This window comes from Lampetra fluviatilis, chromosome 7, assembly GCF_964198595.1.
Source record: "Lampetra fluviatilis chromosome 7, kcLamFluv1.1, whole genome shotgun sequence".
NCBI classification, from domain to species: Eukaryota; Metazoa; Chordata; class Hyperoartia; order Petromyzontiformes; family Petromyzontidae; genus Lampetra; species Lampetra fluviatilis.
Genome location: NC_136281.1, coordinates 14,545,353 through 14,570,041, shown reverse-complemented (window position 1 = coordinate 14,570,041; position 24,689 = coordinate 14,545,353). Strand labels below are relative to the sequence as shown.

Here is a 24,689-nt window from a genome sequence, read left to right as displayed (position 1 = left end):
TTCCATCGTGAGACCTCTTAGGGGCCGTCCATAAATGACGTCACGCGATTTTGGAAGATTTTTGACCCCCCCCCCCATCGTCGCACAGCGTCACAAAAAGTCAGACCCCCCCCCCCCGCAAATATGACGTCACAAAGCTCTGCCCCCCCCCCCAAAAAAAAAAACATGCTTCAAATCGCTATAAACTATTGTCATTGTAGTGCGTATTTAACGTGGCGCTGCACTTTGATGTTGTAGGAGAAAATATTTATCAAAAAGTCTATTTAATTAAGTGGAACGTGTTGCCTATCTATATATATAAAATCGCAAATCTGTCTGTCTGTCTGTGTGTCTCTGTGTCGCCGGACCATAAGCAGTTTCATTGGACGGCGGTTGCCCCTGGCAACGGGTAGCGACGCATTCGCTGCGGGGTGGACACCATTTTTAATTCCCGTTAAAAATATGCGCACGCATTCACATGCGACTCTGAGGTAAATTCATCAAAGTTTCACGTCCTCTTCACTCCCCTCCCACCCCAATGTGTGCAATTACTATTATAGGGTCGATAGATAATAAAATTATAGCGATTACACAGTATTATTGTAGCGCGGGGGGGGGGGGGGGAACGACACCCGTACCCAGCCTCAGCCGGGTGGGCAATTTAGGCGAGGCCGGAGGCTCTGCACGGTACTAGGCCTCGACACCCACCACGCGACTCTGAGGTAAATTCATCAAAGTTTCACGTCCTCTTCACTCCCCCCCCCCCACCACAATGTGTGCAATTACTATTATAGGGTCGGTAGATAATAAAATTATAGCGATTACACAGTATTATTGTAGCGCGGGGGGGGGGGGGGGGGTCACGGCCCCGGTACCCAGCCTCAGCCAGGTGGGCAATCTAGGCGAGGCCGGAGGCTCTGCACGGTACTAGGCCTCGACACCCTACACGTGTCAAGCGACGACTTTGTGGTATAAACTCGATATACCCAGCGTTGCCCAGGGGGAAAATACATTTAAAATCTTATGAAAACTTTCAAACATTACATACCAATGAAAAAACAACTGTGTAATTACTTTTAAACCCGACGCGCCAAGAATCGATTCTCTGAATCGCGCAAAGGAATCGAAGGTTGTAGATTCCTTTAGATTCGGACGAATCCCGTTTACTATAAGTTGGTTAAAGTCCATATAAACTGCTATGAACGGGAAATATCCGGCGTTGACCGGGGCAAAAATGTAATTAAAAACTCCTGAAAAAATAAAAAAATAAAATGACAATGAAAATGAAACTCTATAATTCAAAATGTAAACCCCCAACATGCCAGGAATCGATTCTTTGAATCGCACAAAGGACTAATCGATGGTTGTAAATTACTTTAGGATCGCGCTTCCTGTTTAATATAAGTTGGTTATAGAGTTGATATAAACTGCTACGAATGGGAAATATCCGGCGTTGACTGGGGCAAAAATATAATGGTGAGGGCGGTTGTGAGTGGCGATTGTGAGTGGTGATTAGTGAGTGATGAGGGGAGGTTGAGTGGTGAGGGTGAGTGGTGAGGGTGAGTGGTGAGGGTCAGTGTTGAGGGTGAGTGGTGATTGGTGAGGGTGTGATTGGTGAGGATGAGTGGTGAGGGAGAGTGGTGAGGGAGAGTGGTGAGGGTGAATGGTGAGGGTGAGTGGTGAGTGTTGAGGGTGAGTGGTGAGTGGTGATTGGTGAGGGTGTGATTGGTGAGGATGAGTGGTGAGGGAGAGTGGTGAGGGAGAGTGGTGAGGGTGAATGGCAGAGGTGTGGACTCGAGTCATGCGACTTGGACTCGAGTCAGACTCGAGTCATGATTTTGATGACTTCAGACTCGACTTGGACTTGCCTCATCTTTGACTCGACTTGACTCGGGACTCGAGAGCAAAGACTTGAGACTTACTTGTGACTTGCATAACAATGACTTTGTCCCACCTCTGGTGAATGGTGAGGGTGAGTGGTGAGGGTGAGTGTTGAGGGTGAGTGGTGAGTGGTGATTGGTGAGGGTGTGATTGGTGAGGATGAGTGGTGAGGGAGAGTGGTGAGGGAGAGTGGTGAGGGTGTGATTGGTGAGGATGAGTGGTGAGGGAGAGTGGTGAGGGTGAATGGTGAGGGTGAGTGGTGAGTGGTGAGGGTGAGTGTTGAGGGTGAGTGGTGAGTGGTGATTGGTGAGGGTGTGATTGGTGAGGATGAGTGGTGAGGGAGAGTGGTGAGGGAGAGTGGTGAGGGTGAATGGTGAGGGTGAGTGGTGAGTGGTGAGGGTGAGTGTTGAGGGTGAGTGGTGAGTGGTGATTGGTGAGGGTGTGATTGGTGAGGATGAGTGGTGAGGGAGAGTGGTGAGGGAGAGTGGTGAGGGTGAATGGTGAGGGTGAGTGGTGAGGGTGAGTGTTGAGGGTGAGTGGTGAGTGGTGATTGGTGAGGGTGTGATTGGTGAGGATGAGTGGTGAGGGAGAGTGGTGAGGGAGAGTGGTGAGGGTGTGATTGGTGAGGATGAGTGGTGAGGGAGAGTGGTGAGGGTGAATGGTGAGGGTGAGTGGTGAGTGGTGAGGGTGAGTGTTGAGGGTGAGTGGTGATTGGTGAGGGTGTGATTGGTGAGGATGAGTGGTGAGGGAGAGTGGTGAGGGAGAGTGGTGAGGGTGAATGGTGAGGGTGAGTGGTGAGGGTGTGTATATATGTAAGGTTATTAAGAAATATTTTTTTCACCCAGGCAACGCCAGGTACTACTGCTAGTATTTATTTAAAGTTGCGCATTTTGATGTGACATCACGTTTCTCACACCCCCCCCCCCCCCATCGTCACACATCGTCACAAATGTCTGACCCCCCCCCCCCTAGGTGCGTGACGTCATTTATGGACGGCCCCTTAGTCACACGAGGGGCGCTTGCTCTACTTTCTCACGCACCCTGCCACGGAGGTTTCTATCACCCGGCAGTCACTCCGAAATGTTTCATTCTCATCGCTGGAATTGTAGCCAAATGAAGTCGGTCACAAAGCTCGGCGCGGTTAAATTTCGATTTCAAGCTTTCGTGACTGCAGGGATTCATCTTCTTGGTTCTTTCGGTAAAGTCACGTAGAAGGGAAGTGATAAAATAATACAAATAAAACATTATAAAATAATTCTCACGACGTTTCGGCCACAACACAAGCAGCCGTCCTCAGGTGAAGACCCGACAGACCTGGTCTTCACCTGAGGACGGCTGCTTGCGTTGTGGCCGAAACGTCGTGAGAATTATTTTATTATGTTTTATTTTTATAATGTTATTACTTCCCTTCTACGTGACTTTACCGAAAGAACCAAGAAGATGACTCAACGCGGTTTTTCGCGTGCACAGGCATCGGCGACTGGGCTGAGACCGTCAAATCCTCGCGCTTTCGAACCTCGTTTTAATCGACGGTGGCTAAAACCCGAGATTCACACCCAAGATCTCAGCGAAACCAGCTCAGTGCTCGGAGCCACCCGGCCACCTCGCGTTGCCTTTGTTAATGCCCACTGAATAGTTGGTATGAGCAAAGTGAAGACAAAATAGCCCGCAAACTTCAATCACTGACTCCTGCAAACCACGTTGAGGGACCGTGTCTACCAGACTGTTTCATCTCCTCCGCATCACGTTCGCTCACCACGCTGCAAGTCACCACACCTCAGTTTACACTTCTTCCCTCGCACCCCTCCACTTTGACCCCCCCCCCCCCCTCCAATGTCCTTATAACCTGATCATTGCTCAATTGAGAAAGAAAAAAAACCGTATCAACTCCCATCGATTAAGCCATCGACAGCGCTGGTTGTTGCCGCTTGGCGTTATTGAGGACTTTGGGCCCCATGCTCAGTAACCGTGATACAACCGAAGAGGCTGGCTGGCTCCACCTCGACCCTCACCGCGTCTCTCTGCTCACCTGACCGGCGAAGAGGCCGCACACCCCGATGATGCAGAGGATGTTGAAAACCGCCGAGCCAACGATCGTCCCGACGCCCACGTCGCCCTTGGTGACGAACACACCTTCGCACCAGATCGCAAAGACAAAGGTCCCCCGTGTAGCCTTAATAGGCTGTAGGGCCAAGTGCCGTAAGCGAACACCTGTGAAGGCCGGCACGGCACACGAGGGGGTGGGTGGCCAGCACCGCGCACGGCCGTCTTTGTCTCCCCAGTGGCGATGTTCACACACCGCCCGTGGCCGGTGCAGATAATCGTCACCGGTGTTGGCCGTGAGCGGGAATCGCACTCGGGTCGCCGGGTTCGTTGCGCAGCGTAGCGATAACCGCAATGCTACAGCACCAGACACACACACACACTGACACACACCTACACAAGTTCCACGTACAACGAGGCCTCGAAGGTACCGTCAGTCGTGATGGATCTATCGCGAGACAGCGGTTGCAGCTATGTCGATGCATTCGTGCAAACTCAAACACCTTGGCGATAAAGGTTAAATAAGGTACAGCCCTGCAATTGCTTGTTTGAAGGCTCTCCACTCGTGGGAGCTTTAGAGAGCATCTCTCGAGGGTAATTGGCCTAATCCCATGCTGGCCAGATGTCTTGAAAGAGGGAGCGAAGGGGGGGGGGATTACCTACACCTTACCCCATCACATAAGAGCTGCCAATTCACTCACTTTGATGGCACTCTTTTCTACTGCCGGGTGGATAGAGGCAGTGGGCGGATTGAAGAAACTTGTCACCGTTGTTTCAACCGCCGCGCCGCGAGATCGAATTGGCGACCTGTGGATTGCACATCCGGTGTGCCAACCGTCACTCCCCGGCAGCGTCTCAAGCACGTGGTGGAATGAAGGTTTTTTTGTATCGTGCTTGCATCAGTCTCCTTCTAAACGTCCACGTGGCTGCGATGGCGTTGACAACTCACGTCACCGCATCGCACATGCTTCTGCGGCTGTCTGGAACGCTCTTCCTTCCGATATAAGGAAGCTCTTGGCGCTATGCACTTGAACTGAAAACTAATTTCTTTAGAGCTGCTTTCTTGTGCGTAGTTTGTTGTCCCTTCTGCCGCACCTCCGTATAGTGCGGTTGGCTGCGCACGGTGCGAAATAAGTTCATCGTACGTACGTACGATGAACTTATTTGTTTGTACGTACATACGTACGCATCGTATCGAGCTTACGGAGAGCGACAGGCGTTTTTCTCTACCACTCATTTAAAAATAAAAATGTAAATATACATTGAGAAGTTGCATTCCAGCGCTTCAATCGTACGGTTAAACTGCTGTCTAATTACATTTGTGATGGGTACATTACAGGTGTATTTGATCGGTGAGTAATTGCGTGTGACTACTCTCACCCCTTCCGCAGACCTTCTGCCCTGTGTTGAGGAGATGGGCCAATGTCCTCTGGAGAGGGAACTCTCTAGAGGTGACCTCTAATGGAGGCCCTCACGCCAGCAGGGGGCGTGAGGAAGCAAATGCAGGGCTGCACCTTTACCTTTCTCTATCTTTACCCTCAACGAATTGGGCACCCTGCACATTTTGCCCCATGTGTTCCTAACGTATAGAGTTAAATGCAATAAGCAATAAGGTATGCCACCACTACCGTAAATACACGGCAGCGTATTTAGTGAGAATGCGATGATATTCAATGTAATATTTACTCGACAACCACATGCCAGAAGAGGCTGCCAATGACAATAATGGTCCATCCTGTCTGTATCAGTGTCAGCAAATTACCGGTACAGTTCACGTGGCACACGGAATGACAGTCCCAAAGCCTACTTGTCTTCTGAAATGCACACGACCCTGCAAGCTAAGCAGCACTTTAGCCTGGCGGGCACTTGGATGGATAGCTGCTAGAGATTGCCAGGTGTTGTAGTCAAGGAGAGGTGAGGTGGCCAGGAGCTGGCAGTGCCGAGTGCCATCCACCCCGACGCGGGGTTTAGTATTTGTTTGGGGAACTGTCGCATGCTTGGGCAGAAATGTAGCCTTGAATCTATCCGTGCGGAGTTCTGAGTGTTACCACCCTCAAATGCCATTGGGGGGTTTCTCTCTGCGCACTCCACTTTCTCTCTACGTGAAGCTTCACCATGAATTCATGGAAGTGGTTAAATATCCCAATGCATGACTCCAGTGCAGACAAAAAACATTATTAAGACTTGAGTGATGCTTTCCTAAATACAGGACATTATTAATACGACTATTTTACAACCACATCTACAATTCCTGTGTTTTCGCATCCACCAGCCTTCCTTTTGGTCTCCCTCAAATGGTCCGTATTTAGCAGACAAAGCAAGAATAAAAAAAAGCTGTAATGTCAACAGCAAGGAATTACATAACGCCAGCACAAAATATGGTCAGCCCAGGAAGGCTTCAACGTTACACTTGCATTCCGTGAACAGTGAATCCAGACGCTACATTAGTTCCATGGCATGATTTTCCATTCTAATGCATACCACAAAAATGCACACTTTGGATATTACATCTAAGTGCAACTATCCAGTGAGGTTGTCTGAGGCGGTAGAGCAGAAGGTTTCGAGTTCAAATTCTGGCTGGTGGGAGGTGGGGGGGGGTTAACTCAGCCCATCATCCACCTGGGGTTGATCAAATGAGTCGCGCTTTGCGGGGATATCAAGACCGCTCTCGTGCTCTGGCCAGACCCGCCCCCGCCATAGGAATGTGGAAATGCTACCACTGGATCAAGGCCTGTGAAGAAGTAGATGAGCATCACCGCAGTGCTCATTTGAGCGGGTAACCACTTTGCGCGAAACAGTAGAACATGTTCATCGAGGTGAACAAGGATGCCCGTGTATAATTTAGGCGCACGGCTTCGCCATTAAGAGGCAAATATGGTCACATTTGTGAAGTGCGACGAACTGGAATACGAAGAAGTCGAATAAAGTAATTTCCCGCGTCTTCTTGGTTCTTTCGGTAAAGTCACGTAGAAGGAAAATAATAAAATAATAAAAATAAAACATAATAAAATAATTCTCACGACGTTCCGGCCACAACACAAGCAGCCGTCTTCAGGTGGAGAACAGGTCTGCGTTGTGGCCGAAACGTCGTGAGAATTATTTTATTATGTTTTATGTTTATTATTTTATTATTTTCCTTCTACGTGACTTTACCGAAAGAACCAAGAAGATGAGTCCCTGGAAGACTTGCAGGTTCCCGGGACAGCAGGAGCAGCCGCCTCAAAAAGAGAAAGGGAATGTTTTTATTTATCTTTTTTAAACAATGCTTCGGTGCTAGTGAGGTATAGGCAGAAATAACAACAAATGACGAAAAACACGTTAATCAATTCCACTGCCCTGACAGGAAACCCAATAAATAACAGGTGACAATTGTAGATCAGAATTCTATTAAGAAGAGCCATTGCCCGAAACACTGCCGACTTTATATTTATTTATTCCCTTTTATAGGGCCGCGTCATCGTCGAACGTGCTGAACTTGAACAACAACAAAAAGAGGATCCTGGGAAAACCAGGACGGGTGGCAACCCTCTCGGACCGGGAAACGCGACAGGAGAAAAAAAACTGAAATAAAAAAATTAACCCGTAAAAACAAAGTTTTTCACTATAAATCCTTTATATGCGTGGCATCGGTTTTATTTTATTATTCATTTCTGTTTTTCTTGAGTAAGAGTTTCATTTTTATCACATTGGTATTTTAAATTAATTATGAAATTTTTTTTCTCCTAAAAAGTGAAAAATTTGGAAATTTTTTCTCACGAAAATAAATTGTCACGCACAACGAGTCTGTGTGCAAGATGTCAGCTCGATTGGATCACGGGAAGTGGGTTAAAAAACGACCGAAAGATTTGCACGGTCGTAAGCGCGCAAGCAAGCAAGCAAGTGAACTTAAAATAAAGGATTTTAAAAAAAAGAGGATCCTGGGAAAACCAGGACGGGTGGCAACCCTCTCGGACAGGGAAACGCGGCGGGAGAAAAAAAAACTGAAATAAAAACACACAAACCCCGTAGAGTTGCTCTCTCTCGCGCGCGCGCCTCGAGGCAGCAGCGAGGGGGTGTTGGCAGGGTGCTGCTATGGTAACCGTCCATGCAGAGCCCTCGCAATGAAGCACTAAGGGCTGAACGATTTGGGGAAAATATCTAATTGCGATTTTTTTCTGACGAGATATTGCGAAGTCAAGCTTCAGTTCAATATTCACTGTGTAATAGATTTTAAGCATGTGATGGAGCGTTACCACATGATACCATCAAAATATGAACTGCTCTATATATTCTAATACCAGGATTAGAACTTAAAAGATATGAATTGCTTCCAACATATATTTATTAAAATGTTTTAAATGAAATAGAACAGTAGTAGTAGGTTTTCACCCTTTTTAACTGGTACAAAACTGACATCTTTATACAAGGCATCATGTTTGCAATAACCGCAACACAAGCAGTCAAAATGCAAACAAAAAGAAACAACTCTGATAATGGTAATGATATGCACTGTCCTTGAAGTTGATTGGTCTACACCCGAGACAGCTTTCCTTAGAGCCTAGTGTCCATTCGTGTTGGACCAGATGACGCCAAAAGACGTACAACTCAAAAACAGTGCACTATCAGAGTAGTAGAACAATCAAACATAGAACAATGGTTAAGTTAAATAAGTAAAGTTATACTAATAAAAAAGAAAACAATTCCAATAATAAAGTAACATGACTTTTCAAATCGCAAAAAATCGCAGCCTTTGCGATTTGCTAATCGCATTGTTTCAAATTGCGATTTCCATTTGAAATCGATTCATCGTTCAGCCCTACAAAGCACTGACGGCGTAGCCGGCTTGCGCGCAGCGCGGTGGTGCACCACCGGAGTCGAGACGACGGGACAGACCTTGACCTGAGGCGTTATTTATTTATTTATTGAGACAAATTTTACCAAAACGCGTTCTCGCGGTTTCCCTTTCATTCTTTCCCCACGCACCCCCACGCCCGCCCACTGCGCTGCTCAGCAGTAGAATCTTTACCATTTGAACTGAGATTAGCCAGCAGCAGCATGCGCTAACTTACCGGCGTGTTTTGCACTGGATATTTTCTTTTTCAAACGACGCGGTCAGTGCGGTTTGAACAAAGGGCAAAATTACCCGCGTAACAAAGTGTGCACACGTCCCATTGTACACGTTACACGCACAGTATGCACACGCATACCGTGCCACGGAAAAATGCACGCGTGGAGAACCCAAAAATAGCCGTACAATATTATATTACGTTATTGATACAATGTTTAGATATGTAATAGTGTCGCTACATTAACCTATAAAGTGGTAAGCGGAATGGGAGGGATCCATCAGAGCCAAGACAAATCGCAACCATGAGCTGAACTTCCCCAATCTGAAACCAAATCTTGAATTAAATTCAACCCTTCGTTACTTGAGCTTGAAGTACAGCGCTCAATAAATAAAAACGAATTACAATGCGCCATTATTTGTAAGCGTTGCAAATGCGGCCGGGAGTAGGCACCGACCGTGCAGATTTGGCATCGGATTATGGCGATTCGGCGCACGGAATCGGATTCGTAGTAAAAAAAAACTAAATTCCTAAATCCTGGTTGGGATTCTTCCATTTTATTCCATTCTCAAAATAAATATTCCGTGTCCAGAAAATGTCACTCATCCTTCATTTACTCGATACGCACAAAGGGAGTGCATTGCGCACGGTATTGTGAGTTATCTGTCCATGTTAGGTCTCTGTGTTTGGAAATCGGGAATTGTGCCTTCTTTTGATCACATCTTTATAATCCATTAAATTTCCTGGAATCATGGAACAAATCGATGCTTAAAAATTACCCACGGAATGTGCTTTTGTAAAGACACCCTAAATGCGCTTGGATATTGTCAGATGTCAGAAGCGAAGCAGATTTCGAGCCAAGTTAGTGCTTGGATACGTCACCACTGGGGCTTGCCAGGTGTTGTAGGTACGGGCTGCTGGTAGTATTTCAATTATTGTATGTATTGTACGAAAATTCCTTAAAAGGTAAGTCGTTTTTTTTCTACGCTTGGATACATAAAGGATATACCGTAATATTAAAGGACAAAAAAACTGACTTCAATGACCTTCAAAAATGCATTACGTTTGGTTCAACGCAAAGCTATAGCAGATAATAATTATGCAAACACAAAAGTAAATGTCAAAATTAAATTATATTCCTAAACATATAAATTGCGGCTGATGGTATCAATCTGGTGCAATTACATTAAAGTTTACACGGCTTCTCATTAAACATGGGTCATTCTGCTATGGGGACCACACATTTAATTCCGCATTTCACGGGAACCCAGATACATGTATTATAATTTTTTTCCTTTCCTGGGCAGAGCGGCGAGCAATATTTGTTACAAGCGTGCAATTTTCACTGTACTTCGCAAGGGATTTTGTGTCAGTCTGGATTAATTTACATATTTATTTCGAACCGTTCAACTGCAATGGGTCAAAAGTGGATTTAAAAAAAAATTCTACCCTTCTTAACCCCGTCACCTCCCATTTAAACAAACACCGACCCTGCTAACGAAAGGTGGAACATAATGCTCCTTTGGTATTTCAAGGTGGAACTATTCAGCAACTGTTAATATTTGTTACGACTCTTCTTGAATGTTTGGTTAAAAAATTATTTTTGGTGAAAAAAAATACTCCAAGAATATGCGGTGGACTGGGGCAATAGAGGGACACGGTGCTCACCGATTGCGTCCGTCTGCCAGGGGTTCGTGCCTGTTTGCCACGGGTTCACCGGTTGAATCCATCTGCCACGAGTTTACCGATTGAATCCATCTGCCACAGGTTCACCGATTGCGTCCATCAGCCACGGTTTCATCAATTGCATCCGTCTGCCACGGGTTGGCGATTGCGTCCATCTGCCACGGGTTCAGCGATTGGTCGCCATGCGAAAACCCAAACTTGGTTTAAATTCCTTCCGTGTAACGGGCCCTTATCTCTGGGAAAACCGAGCGAAAAATGATTTTCGCATAAAAAGCTTATCATCCTTGTCCGAACTTAAATCATTTTTTGGATCTCAGATTTTCTTTTAAGTGTACGTGCAATTGGTCGCTCTCTTTTGCAGACGTTAATTTATACTTTTGTTTGTAAAATGTGATGCGTTGTGCTGCTGGTACCGTGTTGATGGACGACCTTGCAATTCGGAACGTGACCATGCGTTCAGTCGTTATTGAATTGTTTTGTTCGCGTTTTTTGTTGTTGCTGTCACTGTTACCAGGTTTCTAGAATGTAACCAAGTGTCCGTGTCGAAAATGAGCATATATCGCCCAATGGGTTTTACCCGTGCCAAAATCAAACATTAACCTAAAAACCTAAATCCCATGCCCTCTCTCAGTGTCGCACGTTATATTACGTGAAGAAATGGAACGACCCGAGCGGAGGAGGAGACACTTTACCGATGACGGACGTGAACAGCTCTGGAGCCGAGCTGCCTGCCGCCATGAAGGTGGCTCCAGCCACATCCTCGCTGAGCTGCAGGCGCTGCGATGGACACGCGGGAGGAGACACGCGGGAGAAACACACGCACACACGTGTTGAGGCACGGCAGTATCTCGTGCGGCGTTTCGTTGTGGAAAAACACAGACAAGGTGACAGGCAAATCTTCTCAACTCGTCATTTTGTTTTTACCTACACGTATATACGGGAACAAATGACCACGAAATGCATTACGCAGGTATTCGCGGTTGTGCTGTAACACTCTGCATGATGTCTGACGTTTCGCTCCACCTGCAGGGAGCTTCTTCAGTTCCCGAAGAATGTCCATGAAGGACCTCCCAGCACGGTGGAGGGAAAACATCGGACATCGCACCAAACAACCCGAAAGAAATAATCACAGAGTAAAAAAAAATGTAAACCATGCTGTGAGTTTTCGCATTTTAGCCCGTTTATGTCTGCAATATTTGCCACTGTACACGTGCAGTAAGCCTCGTGAGAGGTGCGTATCTTGGACAATCGCCACTGACCGGCGTGTGTAGAAATATGGTCACACATTTTTTTCCCCCTCAGTTGGTTTTTGGGGAGATCTTCATCCAGCATTTGATAGATCATGGCTGGGAATGAGGATGATGATGTAGTCACTAGATCTTAATCATCGTTTTGAATTACTCCCATGTGCATCAACATGTTGTTCAGGCCTGCGATTTGTAAGAACACGTGTCTTCAACAGACAACAGCTGTGATGACGATTTCCGATGATTGGATTTCTGATTTACGTGATCACATGACGCGCATTGATTTTTGGCTTTGTTATCGGATTATATCGCTGGACATTTATTGCATGCTGTAAATTTGAAGTAAATAGTAATAACCACGTGAACCATATATTACATGTATTTATAATTACTGCAAGAACACAATTACATAGCGAGCACTTATCAAGGCTGATGGGTTGGAATAACCAGCTTCTATCGCCTTTTATGTCTATAAACCTCAACAGCGATTCATCTTAGGCGAAACTAACTTCGAAAAGGCACACGACAGAATCAGAATATGCATTTTCTAGCATTAATACTCATCACAATACAACTCTATAGAATATTGGGGCGAGGGCTGTTAGCAAAGCACCTATGAACCCCGGCAAAGCACACAAGGCGTGGTTTGGTCAGCACCACGCTGAGCCACCTTTGTTTCCCCAGTGCTGATGGTCAAACGCCGCAAAATAGTCACCACTGATGTGAGCCGTGGTCCGGAATCGCACTCAGGTTGTAGGGTTTGTAACGGTGTGCTAACCACTATGCCACCACTCCTCCACCCACCCACCCCTCCCCGACCGGCGCCCCCCCCTCCCCCACTGTCAATCAACTTCTAGATGAGGGGGGTTCCTCGCGCCGTATTGGACATGGGCGTTGCTTGAAGAAGCTTCACCGCCTGATGAAGACCGCTTGTGTTGCGATCAAAACGTCGTGGGTTTTTTTCCTTTTATTATTTTCAATGTATTTAAAAAAAATCATTTTTTATTGTGGTTTTTTGCTTTTATTATTTTCAATTTCTTATTTAGATTTTTCATTATTTTTAAAATTTTTGTTTTATATCTAAGTGACTTTACCGAAAGAACCAAGAATATGAGCTTCACCATGATGTTTTACCGTCGGCTTGTGACGGAAAAGGGTGTCCCCAGATCCAACTTGAGACGTCTCTCGCCGCCGATATCGGCCGTGGCCGCCGAATCAAGCTCAGGCCACGCCTCTAGTCCAGTGCTTTTCACTGATTTCACATTTTGTGTATTGTCGGGGGCCGCACGTCAGGTGCCTCCAGTGGCCTCGCGATGAAGAGCACTGCTCTAACCACTGCACCACCGCTCCGTACGCGACGTAACCAGCATAACGTTCGCGGCAGTACCTCGGAGATTTTTTCCAGCGATGGGACGAAGAAGTCGTCGCACACCAAGGCCAGCGCGTAAAACATGTACATCGTCTGCGGGAAGGAGGCACGGATAGAGAATACACCGGGAAAAGATCACGGTGACGAATATGATTCATTAGAGTTTCAGTATTGAGGTGAGGTCACCGTTACACCGCTGCTGTGCCTGCGTTTCATAAGCTTGATCATGACTTTGAATACACTTGGATTTTTTTTTACAGCGCTCATTTCGATATTGGCGTTGTAAACTTTCAGGCAATAAAACAAAGATAAGCGCTCAAACAACTCATTAGCCGCTTCTGACGAGATTAAATGAATCTTGGGAACGTTTTATGTTCTTCACAGACAAGGATATTACCTAAATGCCTTTTTATCTGAAGTTGACTGGGATGAAATTAAATTGAAGTGAGGTTCATTTCATTTTAACTGCCGTAGTTACCTCAAACTCATTTGAGCGGTATGTCGCACTACCGTATTGCGCGGCATATTGCCACCTTTAATTAACTTGTTTGATTCTTTTATTGCAAAGGGGACAGAGTCAGCGCCTTAAATATTGACAGAGTAAAAATAAAATGAACCCACATATGAGGTGGATGGGTGGCTCAGAGGTCAGAGCAATAATCTGGTACCAGAAATAAATAGGTTCGCATCCAGGCAGCTGCCTAGGAATAAACCTCAGGAAGGTCACCGATGACAGAACACACGAACAAACACGAATGTTACGTGAAATTGTGTTCTGCCCTTAATTTGGAAAACATTTCAGCTCGGAGAATTAAATATCGGTTCGAGTGTCATTCAACGAGCATCGCTGCAATGTGCAGAGTTGGTGAAAAGGTCACGTGAAGGCAGAACTAGCTCCATAATAGCCGCTTCCAATGGGCCATGCTCTTACAAGGGCCGAATGGACACCGCATTTTGTCTCATGACATGACACCGATATCGCAAACTGAATACAATTACAACAATATTTTTTGAACCCCCAAGCAATTATCGCATTGTGTACTCACACAGAAGACGTGAAGAAGCAAGCCTCCATGCTTCCGCTCGTCGTTGGTGAAGATGTCCGTCGGGAATTCATGAATCGCTGCCACAACACAAAGGAACAACAGGAGGGGGGGGGGGTCACACACGTGATTCAATACATTTACATGCTTAGCTTCATTGTCACGTGGTGTCAAACATGAATGAATCTTGGTAATGCTGGCATGAGCATTACTGAAAGAACCAATAATATGAATCCCTGCAGTCACGAAAGCTTTCAATCGAAAGATAACAACATTTTAATATTTTAATGTCAGTGAAGTAAAAGTAACCCTATGTGTCCAGACCTTTGGGTCACCCCTGTACTACAGGTTCAATGGTATTGTTTGATGCCGGCCACTTGGAATTTGGGGCCTTTTGGGCCCTGTGCTCAACAATCGTCATCAAAAGAGAGCGATTACGCAATATTCCTTCATTATTAGAATATTGATGCTGTTCATGAAATCATAATTTACGAATACTGAATGAGGTTATTTGTTTGATGCATGATCATTCATGAACAAATTACTCACACTGTACCAGCGATGTACCTTTTTAAAAGTGTATAATTCCAGAAATTAAGAAAAATAATGGCCCAAGCATCTATTAAAGTCCAATTAATCATTCTGAAAAGCTCACATTTCCTAAAGAAATTGAATTCCTAAAATTTGCAAACATTGCACAAATAACGTTATACCAAAAAAGGTAAAGGCGCTGCCGTGCAATTTCTTGCCCATGCACGCTGCTGGCCGTAGGGCATCTACTCGAGGGATCTCCAGAGAGCCCCCAGATATCTTTGGAGAGGGTGGGAGTAACAACACACTGCCCCACCCCATGGGACCTGCCAATCACTTAACTGTACTTGTTCCATACACGCATAAAGCAAAGATAGCATATGTGTATGCATTGTTGAATCACAGGGAAATCTCTTAACAAAATCTAAACACCATCAAGACGACCTTATTTGAATAAACTGCCCTGGGGAAAGGAGTAGCATAAAAGGCTGCCCTATTGACATTCAACTTTATGACGTGCTTTAAAATTGTCTTTAATTAAATTTTCTTTCGTACTAAAAAGGTTAGTGTGCCTGTTGTTTGGATCTTGATTAGTCACGGCTGACTTTTACGTGTCTTATTGGCCGTACACAGTCTTCCATCTGGTATTATGAACACCTTGCTCAAATTCGTGATAAAAAAAACATGGCTCAGGGATCAGAGCATTTGGCCAGGCGCTGTTGAAAGTCTGGGTTAAAATCCAGGCAGCCGCGTGCACTTAAAATTGAGTTCTCAAGTGTACTCAGTTGATGTTCTCAGCCTGGCCACCAATGACTGCACTTAATTTGGTAAAAAAAAAAAATCCAGCTCGAAGAACTACATATCAGGGTTGACTGTCACGTGACAAACCTCACTTTCATATGCAGAGTGAGTGTGAAGTGTCGCCCTCTACTGTGTGCGCACCAGAGGCAACTCGAAGAAGGGATCTCAGAGGAAGGTATGTGGGCCGTTCTCTGACATGAAGGGTTTGAACCGCTCTGCAAAAGGTCTGAAAGGATACTTCATCTCCCCGCACCTCCGATTGGCATGGTTGGCTACGTACGGTGCGATTGAAGTTCAACATATGTACATAAAACATACATATATCATGATGCCCATTGGGTTAGAGTTGGGGGGACTTTTTATAAAGGGTTCTCAAATCTAGTGGGTTGATGGTCTCAGTCCAGTCACAAAATGAATGAACAATAAACTATTATATATTTTTTTCAATTTGGATAAAAGTTTCAAAAATAAGAATGTATATTTTGTATTGGTTTAACTGTCACGCTATAAATAGTTCTCTGTAGCAGGGCGTGTCACTCTGAAAATATCTCCAGTAGTAGATCTGCAGTATCTCCTTCCATTGGCCGTTCTCTAGAACGGGGTTAGTGCACTAATCTCCGTGAGAGCTCTGAATGGATGCCTCATGCCTTGAGAGCAATTTCACAATTGGAATAAAACCGGAAAAAAGACGAAATATTGGTTTTGTCCATTAACTTTGTTGGGAATTATCCTGTTCATTTAGCTATTGCGCTTCCAACACCCACCAGGATGACTCACTTAGGATAGACAGCGTGAACTGATATTTCCTGAAACATTCCCTGGAGAAGTATTTTTGCAGGCTTAGTTTTTAATAGATATTGACCGGAACTTGAATGTCGCTTGTGAAGGTAGATATTCAGTTTTCAATCCGATGACTTTCAAATAGATTGCAGCTTTATAGATATGTTCATATGTCGAATTTTTTTCTCTAGAAGTTGTTGTTTTGATGTAATTTTTCACTTTGTAATCTTTTTTTATTATACCAGGTAAGTCCCACTGAGCTCTTTTTCAAAAGTGACCTGGACACAAATGATAGCTCAACGATGTGGCATATCATGTGGAAATTTATAGCAGCCAAATACTCGAAACGTATGTTTTTTTTAAATGTGGAGGGGAAAACCGGAGGACCTGGAGAAAAAATCCCCGCGACCACGGGGAGAACACGCAACCTCCAAATATTCAGGCGTCAGAATCGTGATTGAACCCACGACCTCCTGTATACGAGGCGAGGTAGTTAACATCTCGCCACAGTGGCACTCCATGTATGCAAAGAGCTCTCGCTCTCGATAAACATCCACAGCTGCACACACGTCACTCGCAGTCAGATCTAAAATAAGTATCGGTAAAAAAAGAACAGCTATTGAATAATAGTACTTTAATAAACTAGGGTTTTTAAGCGCCTTACATAAAGCTTAAGTTACTTAAAAACAGGTTAGTGTTAAGACGCGAATTAAAGAGTGCAAGATACTCAGAATCCATCACAACGTTTTTTTTTGTGTTAGATCGCATTAACATACATGTGTCATTAACCAACCACCATCCGACAGCCAATTAGTAAGGTCTGTCACGTAAACAAAACTTGCCAATTAGTTACTACTTCAGCACACCAGTGTGTTGGAGAGTGAGCCCACAACATTTACGATATGAGTATGACGTTTCGCTGGTAATTACAACCAGCATCATCAAGCGATTTGCCATAATTTTGGCTCAGAATCCCTAATGGTCGGAGGAAGGGAATTCCACAATCGTGGAGCCTGGCTGGAAAAAGCTGCGTCCGATACAGCAGTGTGGCCTTTGGAATCGTAACATTAATTCTAGATTTGAAGCTTTCGTGACTGCAAGGATTCATACTCCTGATGACGGAGGCTTGTGTTGCCTCCGAAACGTCGTGATTTTGTTTTTATACATACGTGACTTTACCGAAAGAACTAAGAGTATGAATCGTAACATTAGTCGACCAGAATGAGCGATATTTTGATTAAACGACGCGAGGATCAGATTATCTAAAAAAAAATGTAACATCACGTATGCATATTTATAGAGAGCACTGTTGTGCATATTTAAATGTCTCTTTTTATTTACACAATGCCAATAGGATTGTACACTAAATCGGCATTGATTAAATAAAAACACAAACCAACGCAACTCTGTATTTTTATATCCCCCCCCCCTTTCTTCTCAAGAGCATCTCATGTTTAGATAGCATTTCTTATTTTTATCAACACGCACAAAACAAGCAACAGCTGTGCCTCTCTGGAGAAAATGATTCTAAATTAGAATATTTAATTGACTGCCGTGCTAATTAATCCCCCATCTCCGCTTGCCTGTCCCGTCGCTTTAACGTCAGCGGCACGCTAGCGTAGTGCGACTTGTGCCAGGGCTTACATTGTTTTTTGACTGGAGCTGTCCGAGGCGGAGTTCAAGAAAAAAAAGATTCCACGCCAAGTGAAGCCCCTTTTGCTCGTGCCCAATTGCCAACTCTGGCATGCCGGACAGACGCGGGGGAACAAACTCTCGTGCCTTCCTAACGTCAACAAAACCTCCGCCGAGGTTCAAAGTTCAAAGTTCATTTATTAGGTATAGCCCTGTGAGCCATTCCGCTCTTGAATCGGGTGCAACCGCAACAAACAAAAAACAAAAACATGAACAAGAAAACATCTTAAAGTGACTATGTGCAAACAGAAAATCCAAGAAAAGACAGCAAAATATTGCAGAAAAATCACCGTACACCAACCCTGTGCAAATATCCCAGTGGGATGCAAGTCAATCAACAACAACAACCACAAGACAACTCCACTGCCGTCGAGGATTTCTGAATAAAAAGGCGTTACGCGCCAGCGTGGCGACTGAACGCGCTATTGGCTAACGCAGAGCGAAAATAAGCCACAGTATTTACAACGGAACGTTGACTGTTAGGAAAAGTACGTGGGCTCGGGGGATGATGTTGATGGTGATGATGCCGCCGCCCGTTGGTGGGCTACTGAGCAGCGTCCAAGAGGACGTCTGACGTGGAGATGGAGTCATCGAGATCGGCTCGCGTGCAGCCGCTGGGGAGGCCTTCATCCAGCAGTGGCCGTCGACGACGATGACGATGACGATGTGCGTGACGTCAAGATGCGTGCGTTTTTGCAACTTTTTTGGTGGACTTAAAATGTTTTATGGGGATTCTTTTTAAAATAGAGTTGGGTTATGCAACCAGGTTTATTGATAAATGTGCCTACTGTGTTAACGGCTTGAACGTAACGATGTATTGGCGGCGGTAGTCGATGAAAGAGCTGTGCACTGTAGGCGATGAATAGAGGCATTTTTTTCCCTTCGTGAGCATTTATGTGCACCGAAGTACATTTTCAAAAAAGCAATTGATTGGGGAGCATAATAAAATTACGATTTTTTTTTTTCCAGGAAATTTCACCGAGGTTCAAGTCTAATTTATGGACGCGGTTTAATTTTCCTATTGGTTTTCTTCATGCAAGATATCACGCGTAAGTTTGGCTGCCGTTTTTCCGTGTGAAACTAGTGGAACTAGTGGAAAATACGTAACAATGTGGACATGGTACTGGTAGGTACATAAATTATAACATTATAATCAACAGCCCTTTGTGAAACCACTGCTGGATACAAGGCTGCTCCTCGTGGCGGATGAATGTATGCATGATGGACTTGTTTCACACCGTACGTAGCCAAGCGTGCGAATCGGAGGTGCGGCGTTGTTTGAACATACTTCACCATACCGGTCAGGGCGAGTTGATAAGACAGTGGTTACCCAGAACCCAGTGTTCGATGTCACGCGTCTATTTTGTCAACCACTGCTGGGCATCAAACTCACAAGTCAGCTCACCAGATCTGTGGATGCAGTACGTTAACCACTTCCCCCCCCCCCCATTCTATTTTTAATTCCTAAATAAATAATGTATTCCTGCCCCCTCCCCCACTGAGAAGTAAAAATAGTAAACAGCGTCACATTTAGCTGCTGCAGTCATTAAGTTTAATTTGGTTACACGAGCCTGTGGGAGCATCCTGTTAATGGTGGCTGTAAACAAGAGAGCGTCGATAGAGGTGACGCGCAGAGTAGCGCAGGCAAACTACACCGGCGATCGCTTTAATGACCCTTTGACGAAACGTTCTGAAGGCAAAGGGGCAATAAGACCATGAACCAGGTGCGTTGTTGTTGTTTTTTGAGGTTTTTGTTGTTGATTTTTGTTGTGCCACGGTGGCTAGGAGATGTTCACTGCCCCGCCCGGTATACAGGAGGTCGTGGGTTTGATCCCGACCCTGACGACTGCCGGATATTAGGAGTGTGCATGTTCTCCCCGCGGACACGTGGATTTTTCTCCGGCCCCTCTAGTTTTTCCCTCCACATTAAGAAACGTGCGTTTAAAGTATTTGGCTGCTATACATTTCCACACGAGAAGTCACTTTGTTGAGATATAATTTGTGGATAGGTCAATTCTGAAAAAGAGCCATATGGCTCAGTGGCGATTACCTGGTAAAATAAAAAAAATAGTTTAGCTTGAAAATAAAAATCTTCGTTTTCGTTTGGCTTTCAATAATTTCCGCACCAAAGTGTTAAACAAATGTTGAGTGTAGTTCAATGGGTGGAAAATAAAATCAATTCCATGATCAGTATAGTTTCCTACCTGTTCAATAATTGCTTCCGAAAATCATTAACTGGTAAAATAAAAAGATTAGACTTCCTATTATCCTCCAAACTTCAGTAATTGTTACCGCTTCCCCCTCTCTAAACAACAAAAATTGAGTCACATGCTATAATCACAGGTCCCCGAGGTCATGTTATAGTCAGCACGTAAAAAATACACCGTGACCTTGTACATCTATGCTCCCACGTCTATCCTCCCCACCTTCGCCAACCCTCACTGACCAAAGTGTTGGAGTATGCTCAAATAACCGCGACGACTCACGTATGTGTGTATGCGTGTGTGTTGAACTTCTTTCGCACCGTACGTAGCCAACCGTGCTAATCGGAGGTGCGGGGGAAGGACAACAAACTCAAGCACAAAAAGCTATTCTAACGAAATAAGTTTTCAATCTAGATGATGATTTAAAAGTGCACAGCTCCAGTGGATTCCTAATATCGTAAAGAGGCGCATCGGAAAGCGCCACGGTGACCGTCTTTGTTCGATGGCCAGCCAGAAGCCGCCGTTGCTGCTGCGAGGGTGACCGGTATTATCGTGATGGTTGACGCTCCTGGAATTGCAGCAACGCCTCATAAGTTAATTCCGCAATGGACAGACAATTGATGATGAAAGGTGCAATAAAAATACTTGAAAATACCCAATAAATATCTCAGAATTCCACGCAGCCTCAATATCTTTGTAAATAACCTTGTTTTGTTGAAGATGCAGCATATAAGTGTCCTTGCCTGCCGAGAGATGTGTTGGGGCACTCGTTGTCTTCAAACCTTGCTATGCCACAACCGGCTCTTCACAGCTAAACCCAGGTGCAACAACAGAAGCCTTCATCATCATGCCCCGGAAGTTTTGCACCGTCGTACCGGTGTAACACTCATATATATTCCGCGCACTTTAAACGTGCACTACAAGGCTTCACTCGGGTTACTGCGATATGGTCACAGTGCTGTATATTGTACGACACGCTGTATATTGCGCGCTATCACAACGGGTCATTTTGTTTTCTTTGAGATTATATTTCCTGGAAAAAAGGACAGTGTTTAAAAGTGTGCAATTAAATAGCTTTCACCCATTAAATCATCGCTTGGCTAAATATTTGGGGAGAGGCTCAACTCCTGATTGAAGCCCTGAACCATTGAAGGAAATCCCACGTTCCTAAGGCATGGGTGAGTACATCCATAAGACAACCCTTATTGAATCTCCTGAAAAAAAGTATTATTTTCATGAGTAATCGCTCAGCTATATATTTCAATGGATCTCCAACTCGAATTTGAAGTCGTGACCTTCCATTTGTGAGCTCTGCGCTCTAACCCCTCTGCCAACAAGCCAAATAATTAACAATAGGATCAATAAAATAAACCCCAAGGTCGAAAAAACCCACATATGTTACCGTACATTTTTTTACCGTGAAAGCAGGGGGAAAATGCGTGCAACAAATGTCTTCTCAGAGTGGACATTCACTGAAAACTACCGACAATGTCAGGCAAGTTTAACACCCTCTGAAAGCTTTACATCGGTTTTTACAAAACGGTAAATTTTTCTCTTTTTACAGATTTTTTTTCTTCTCAAAAATACCTAATGGGGGGTGGGGGGTAAAAAAAATCCCACTCTTTTCACAAAATGTTCTATTACGGTCTAATAAAATCATAAAGCATTTTTTAGATCGCACGGCCTGAGAGGAGACAAGGGAGCCCGCCGTGTCACGAGCAAGCCAATCAAACGCAATTTTCTCCCTGGAGTGTGGAATTAGACGCGCCGTGTCCCTCTGCACTGCACACTTGAGCTCCGTTTCATGACACGTGGGAGACATCCTTGGCAGATAACGTGTGCAGCCGGCTCTGCCACGCTGAAGGCCATCCGTCATATCCACCGATTCTGTCATATTTATTTAATAGCATTTCTTCCTGTAATTCAAAGGCTGACATTTAAGAATTGCTTTCCAAATGCACATTCCCTATTAAATTGTGCATTGGGGTTTTTGTTGTTGTTGAAGGGTACATTTTTTTGGGAGGGGGAAGTGGGGAGTTGGGGAGTTAGGCGGCCTGCGTGGAAAATAAAACGAAATATTTCTGATAGCTCGGACATCCAGAATATTTACCGGCGCCAAGTAAAAAAAAAACGAGTTTAAATGAAAACTGCTGTGAATAATGGTTTAGTATCACGAAGCAACTTGCATTGTTGTAACTTAACCAGATAGGTCTTGTAAACCCGTGTATGTGGTTCCCATGACAATGCTAATGTAATACGTTTCTTATTCTTAAAAAGCTGCCCATGAGACCCAAAATATCCAACCTGGTCGAAGTGTTTACGCACTTAAGTTTACGTGGAGAGATGACCCGAGTTCTCATTCCTGGCCATGGTTAACATCAGTGGCGAGTGAAATACATCTCTTGACCCCTACCGTTCCTCCCAGCCCACGCCCCACCAACTCTCTCCACCAACTTGCAATGACCATCAGAGCGAAGTATGATAAAAAAAAAAGCCAGTTTGAGCCGACACGGTTTGCGAAATAATTCTTCCCAACGGCGGATAGACAAAAAAAGGGCCCGTACATATTTTCAATAATAATAATGATGCATCAAGAGTGATAGCGATCAGTCCCAGAAATCAAATGACAAATGGTGTGCAGTGGGCCGACATGATCGGATGCCCGCGACAACAGATCTCGATTGGTCACGAAATGAACAGATTTAAAAATTACAAATATAAATAAACGCGTTACAGTGGAAAGCTTGAACGGGCAGGTTGAATTGTCCCGAGATGCAGCAAATATAAACGTGTCTGCTCTACCTGGCTCCGCCGAGGGAGCCGGCTCTCCGGCAGTGAGTGACGCACTCCACACAAATCACACCTTCTTCATGCTCTAAAAATAACGAGCCTCGCTGCAACTGCAGTCACAACGTCGCGGGCCTGACCATCGCGTTATTTGCGTGCGGCGTAACTGTCATCGTTTTCTGTAAAGTTTCGCGTATCCAACGTTTTCCCCCAGCCGCCTAGAGCTCAAGGCGACCCGTGAGTATGATATGCGACGTGCTGCTGTGTTGTAAATAATTGAAAAAGGCAAAAAAATGTCGTAGGTGGCGGCATTGAGTAATTGTCATCGCCAGCTCACAGCCTTAAAGTCGTGATGGAAATTGCACATTCCTATCGTGGGGATGGGTTTATACCATAATAGCACAACACATGTCAAATTTACACAATGTGGTACCACCTTTATCCACCCCCAAAAAGATGTTAGGCTAAGCCGACCCCCAGTAGGGGTTTGATCTCCCCTTTTTCCACTGGCAGTCGAACAATCTAAACCCCAGCGCCACTGCACGGCTTGTTAATTACCAAGCCGACTACAGTGGTAATTCATCGGAATAATATCCTCCAGCCATTATCTACTCTCGCCTCCACCCACCCGAGGGAGTCATGGAGCTCTTCACACAGAGGAGCTCGATTGTTAGAAGCAGCGACGCGACCGGAGTATGACGTCGGTGGCACTGGGGGCAGTTATAATCACGAGGGCACACCGAGGCTGCGGTGTGAACCACCGGTGGCAAATGCGAGTGTGCTTCGTATTTGTTGCGCAACTGGAAGCGTGGACAAACGCAAAGCGACTCGCCATCTATGTCGGTGTTGCGGATGCATTCATCCGGCAAGAGGACTGGGAAAGTGGCGCGTTACAGGTACGATCACGTGACTGATTGTGGCAATGAGCGTGCCATGCCCGATGCGTTTTCACCTTTCTAAGGCAGCACCAATGACGAACGTGGCGCGTGTGATTGCGAGCGTGCAGCCCCTCCACGTATCGCTTAATTCCGATGATATTACCGTTCACGTCGAAAAAACGCCGCGTACGTATTTGTCAAACGAGTCGATTCATTGACGATTCGTGATATGCATGCAAAGAGAACCGGGGGTCACAAGGTAATTTGTCAGGCAGTCGACAAACCCACTTCCCTGCGGAGAAGCCCTCACCTGAGCCACCCCCACATGTGAAATGATGAACAACAACTGCCAAGCGTTTGTGTTCGAGCCCCCCTGGACAGTGCCCACTAAATGTCGTCACGAGCGCCCTGTGCAAGAGAAAACGAGTGGCCGTGCGTTATCAGAATCTCGGCATGCAACGGGAGGGCGGGTCTGGGAGGCGGTGTTCTATCGTAGCCACTGGCAAGCGGGCGGGCAAAATAAGCGTGAACGCATCTCAACAGCCGCTCTTTGCAGCAAGCTCGTGCTAATTAAGAAATTATTTTGATCAAATCCACAGTAATCGGGTTTCCACTATTACAAAGTAAGAGTGAAAAAAAACTGGTCAATTTATTGTCATTAAAACCGTCGTGTTAAAAAAAAGTTTCTAACTTAAATTGCAGGCATGAATGCATTCACTGCCG

General features: G+C 45.2%; 1 protein-coding gene across 1 annotated transcript in view; it reads right to left on the bottom strand.

The window, feature by feature from the left end:
• The window catches only part of SLC24A3 (solute carrier family 24 member 3), a 121,589-nt gene that overhangs the window by 31,221 nt on the left and 65,679 nt on the right, over positions 1-24,689 (bottom strand). The window contains exons 3-6 of the mRNA XM_078858625.1: positions 14,297-14,373; positions 13,269-13,343; positions 11,327-11,411; positions 3,890-3,993 (exon numbers count right to left, since the gene is read on the bottom strand). Coding sequence (XP_078714751.1) covers positions 3,890-3,993; positions 11,327-11,411; positions 13,269-13,343; positions 14,297-14,373 — 341 coding nt within the window. The remainder of the gene's footprint in view (positions 1-3,889; positions 3,994-11,326; positions 11,412-13,268; positions 13,344-14,296; positions 14,374-24,689) is intronic.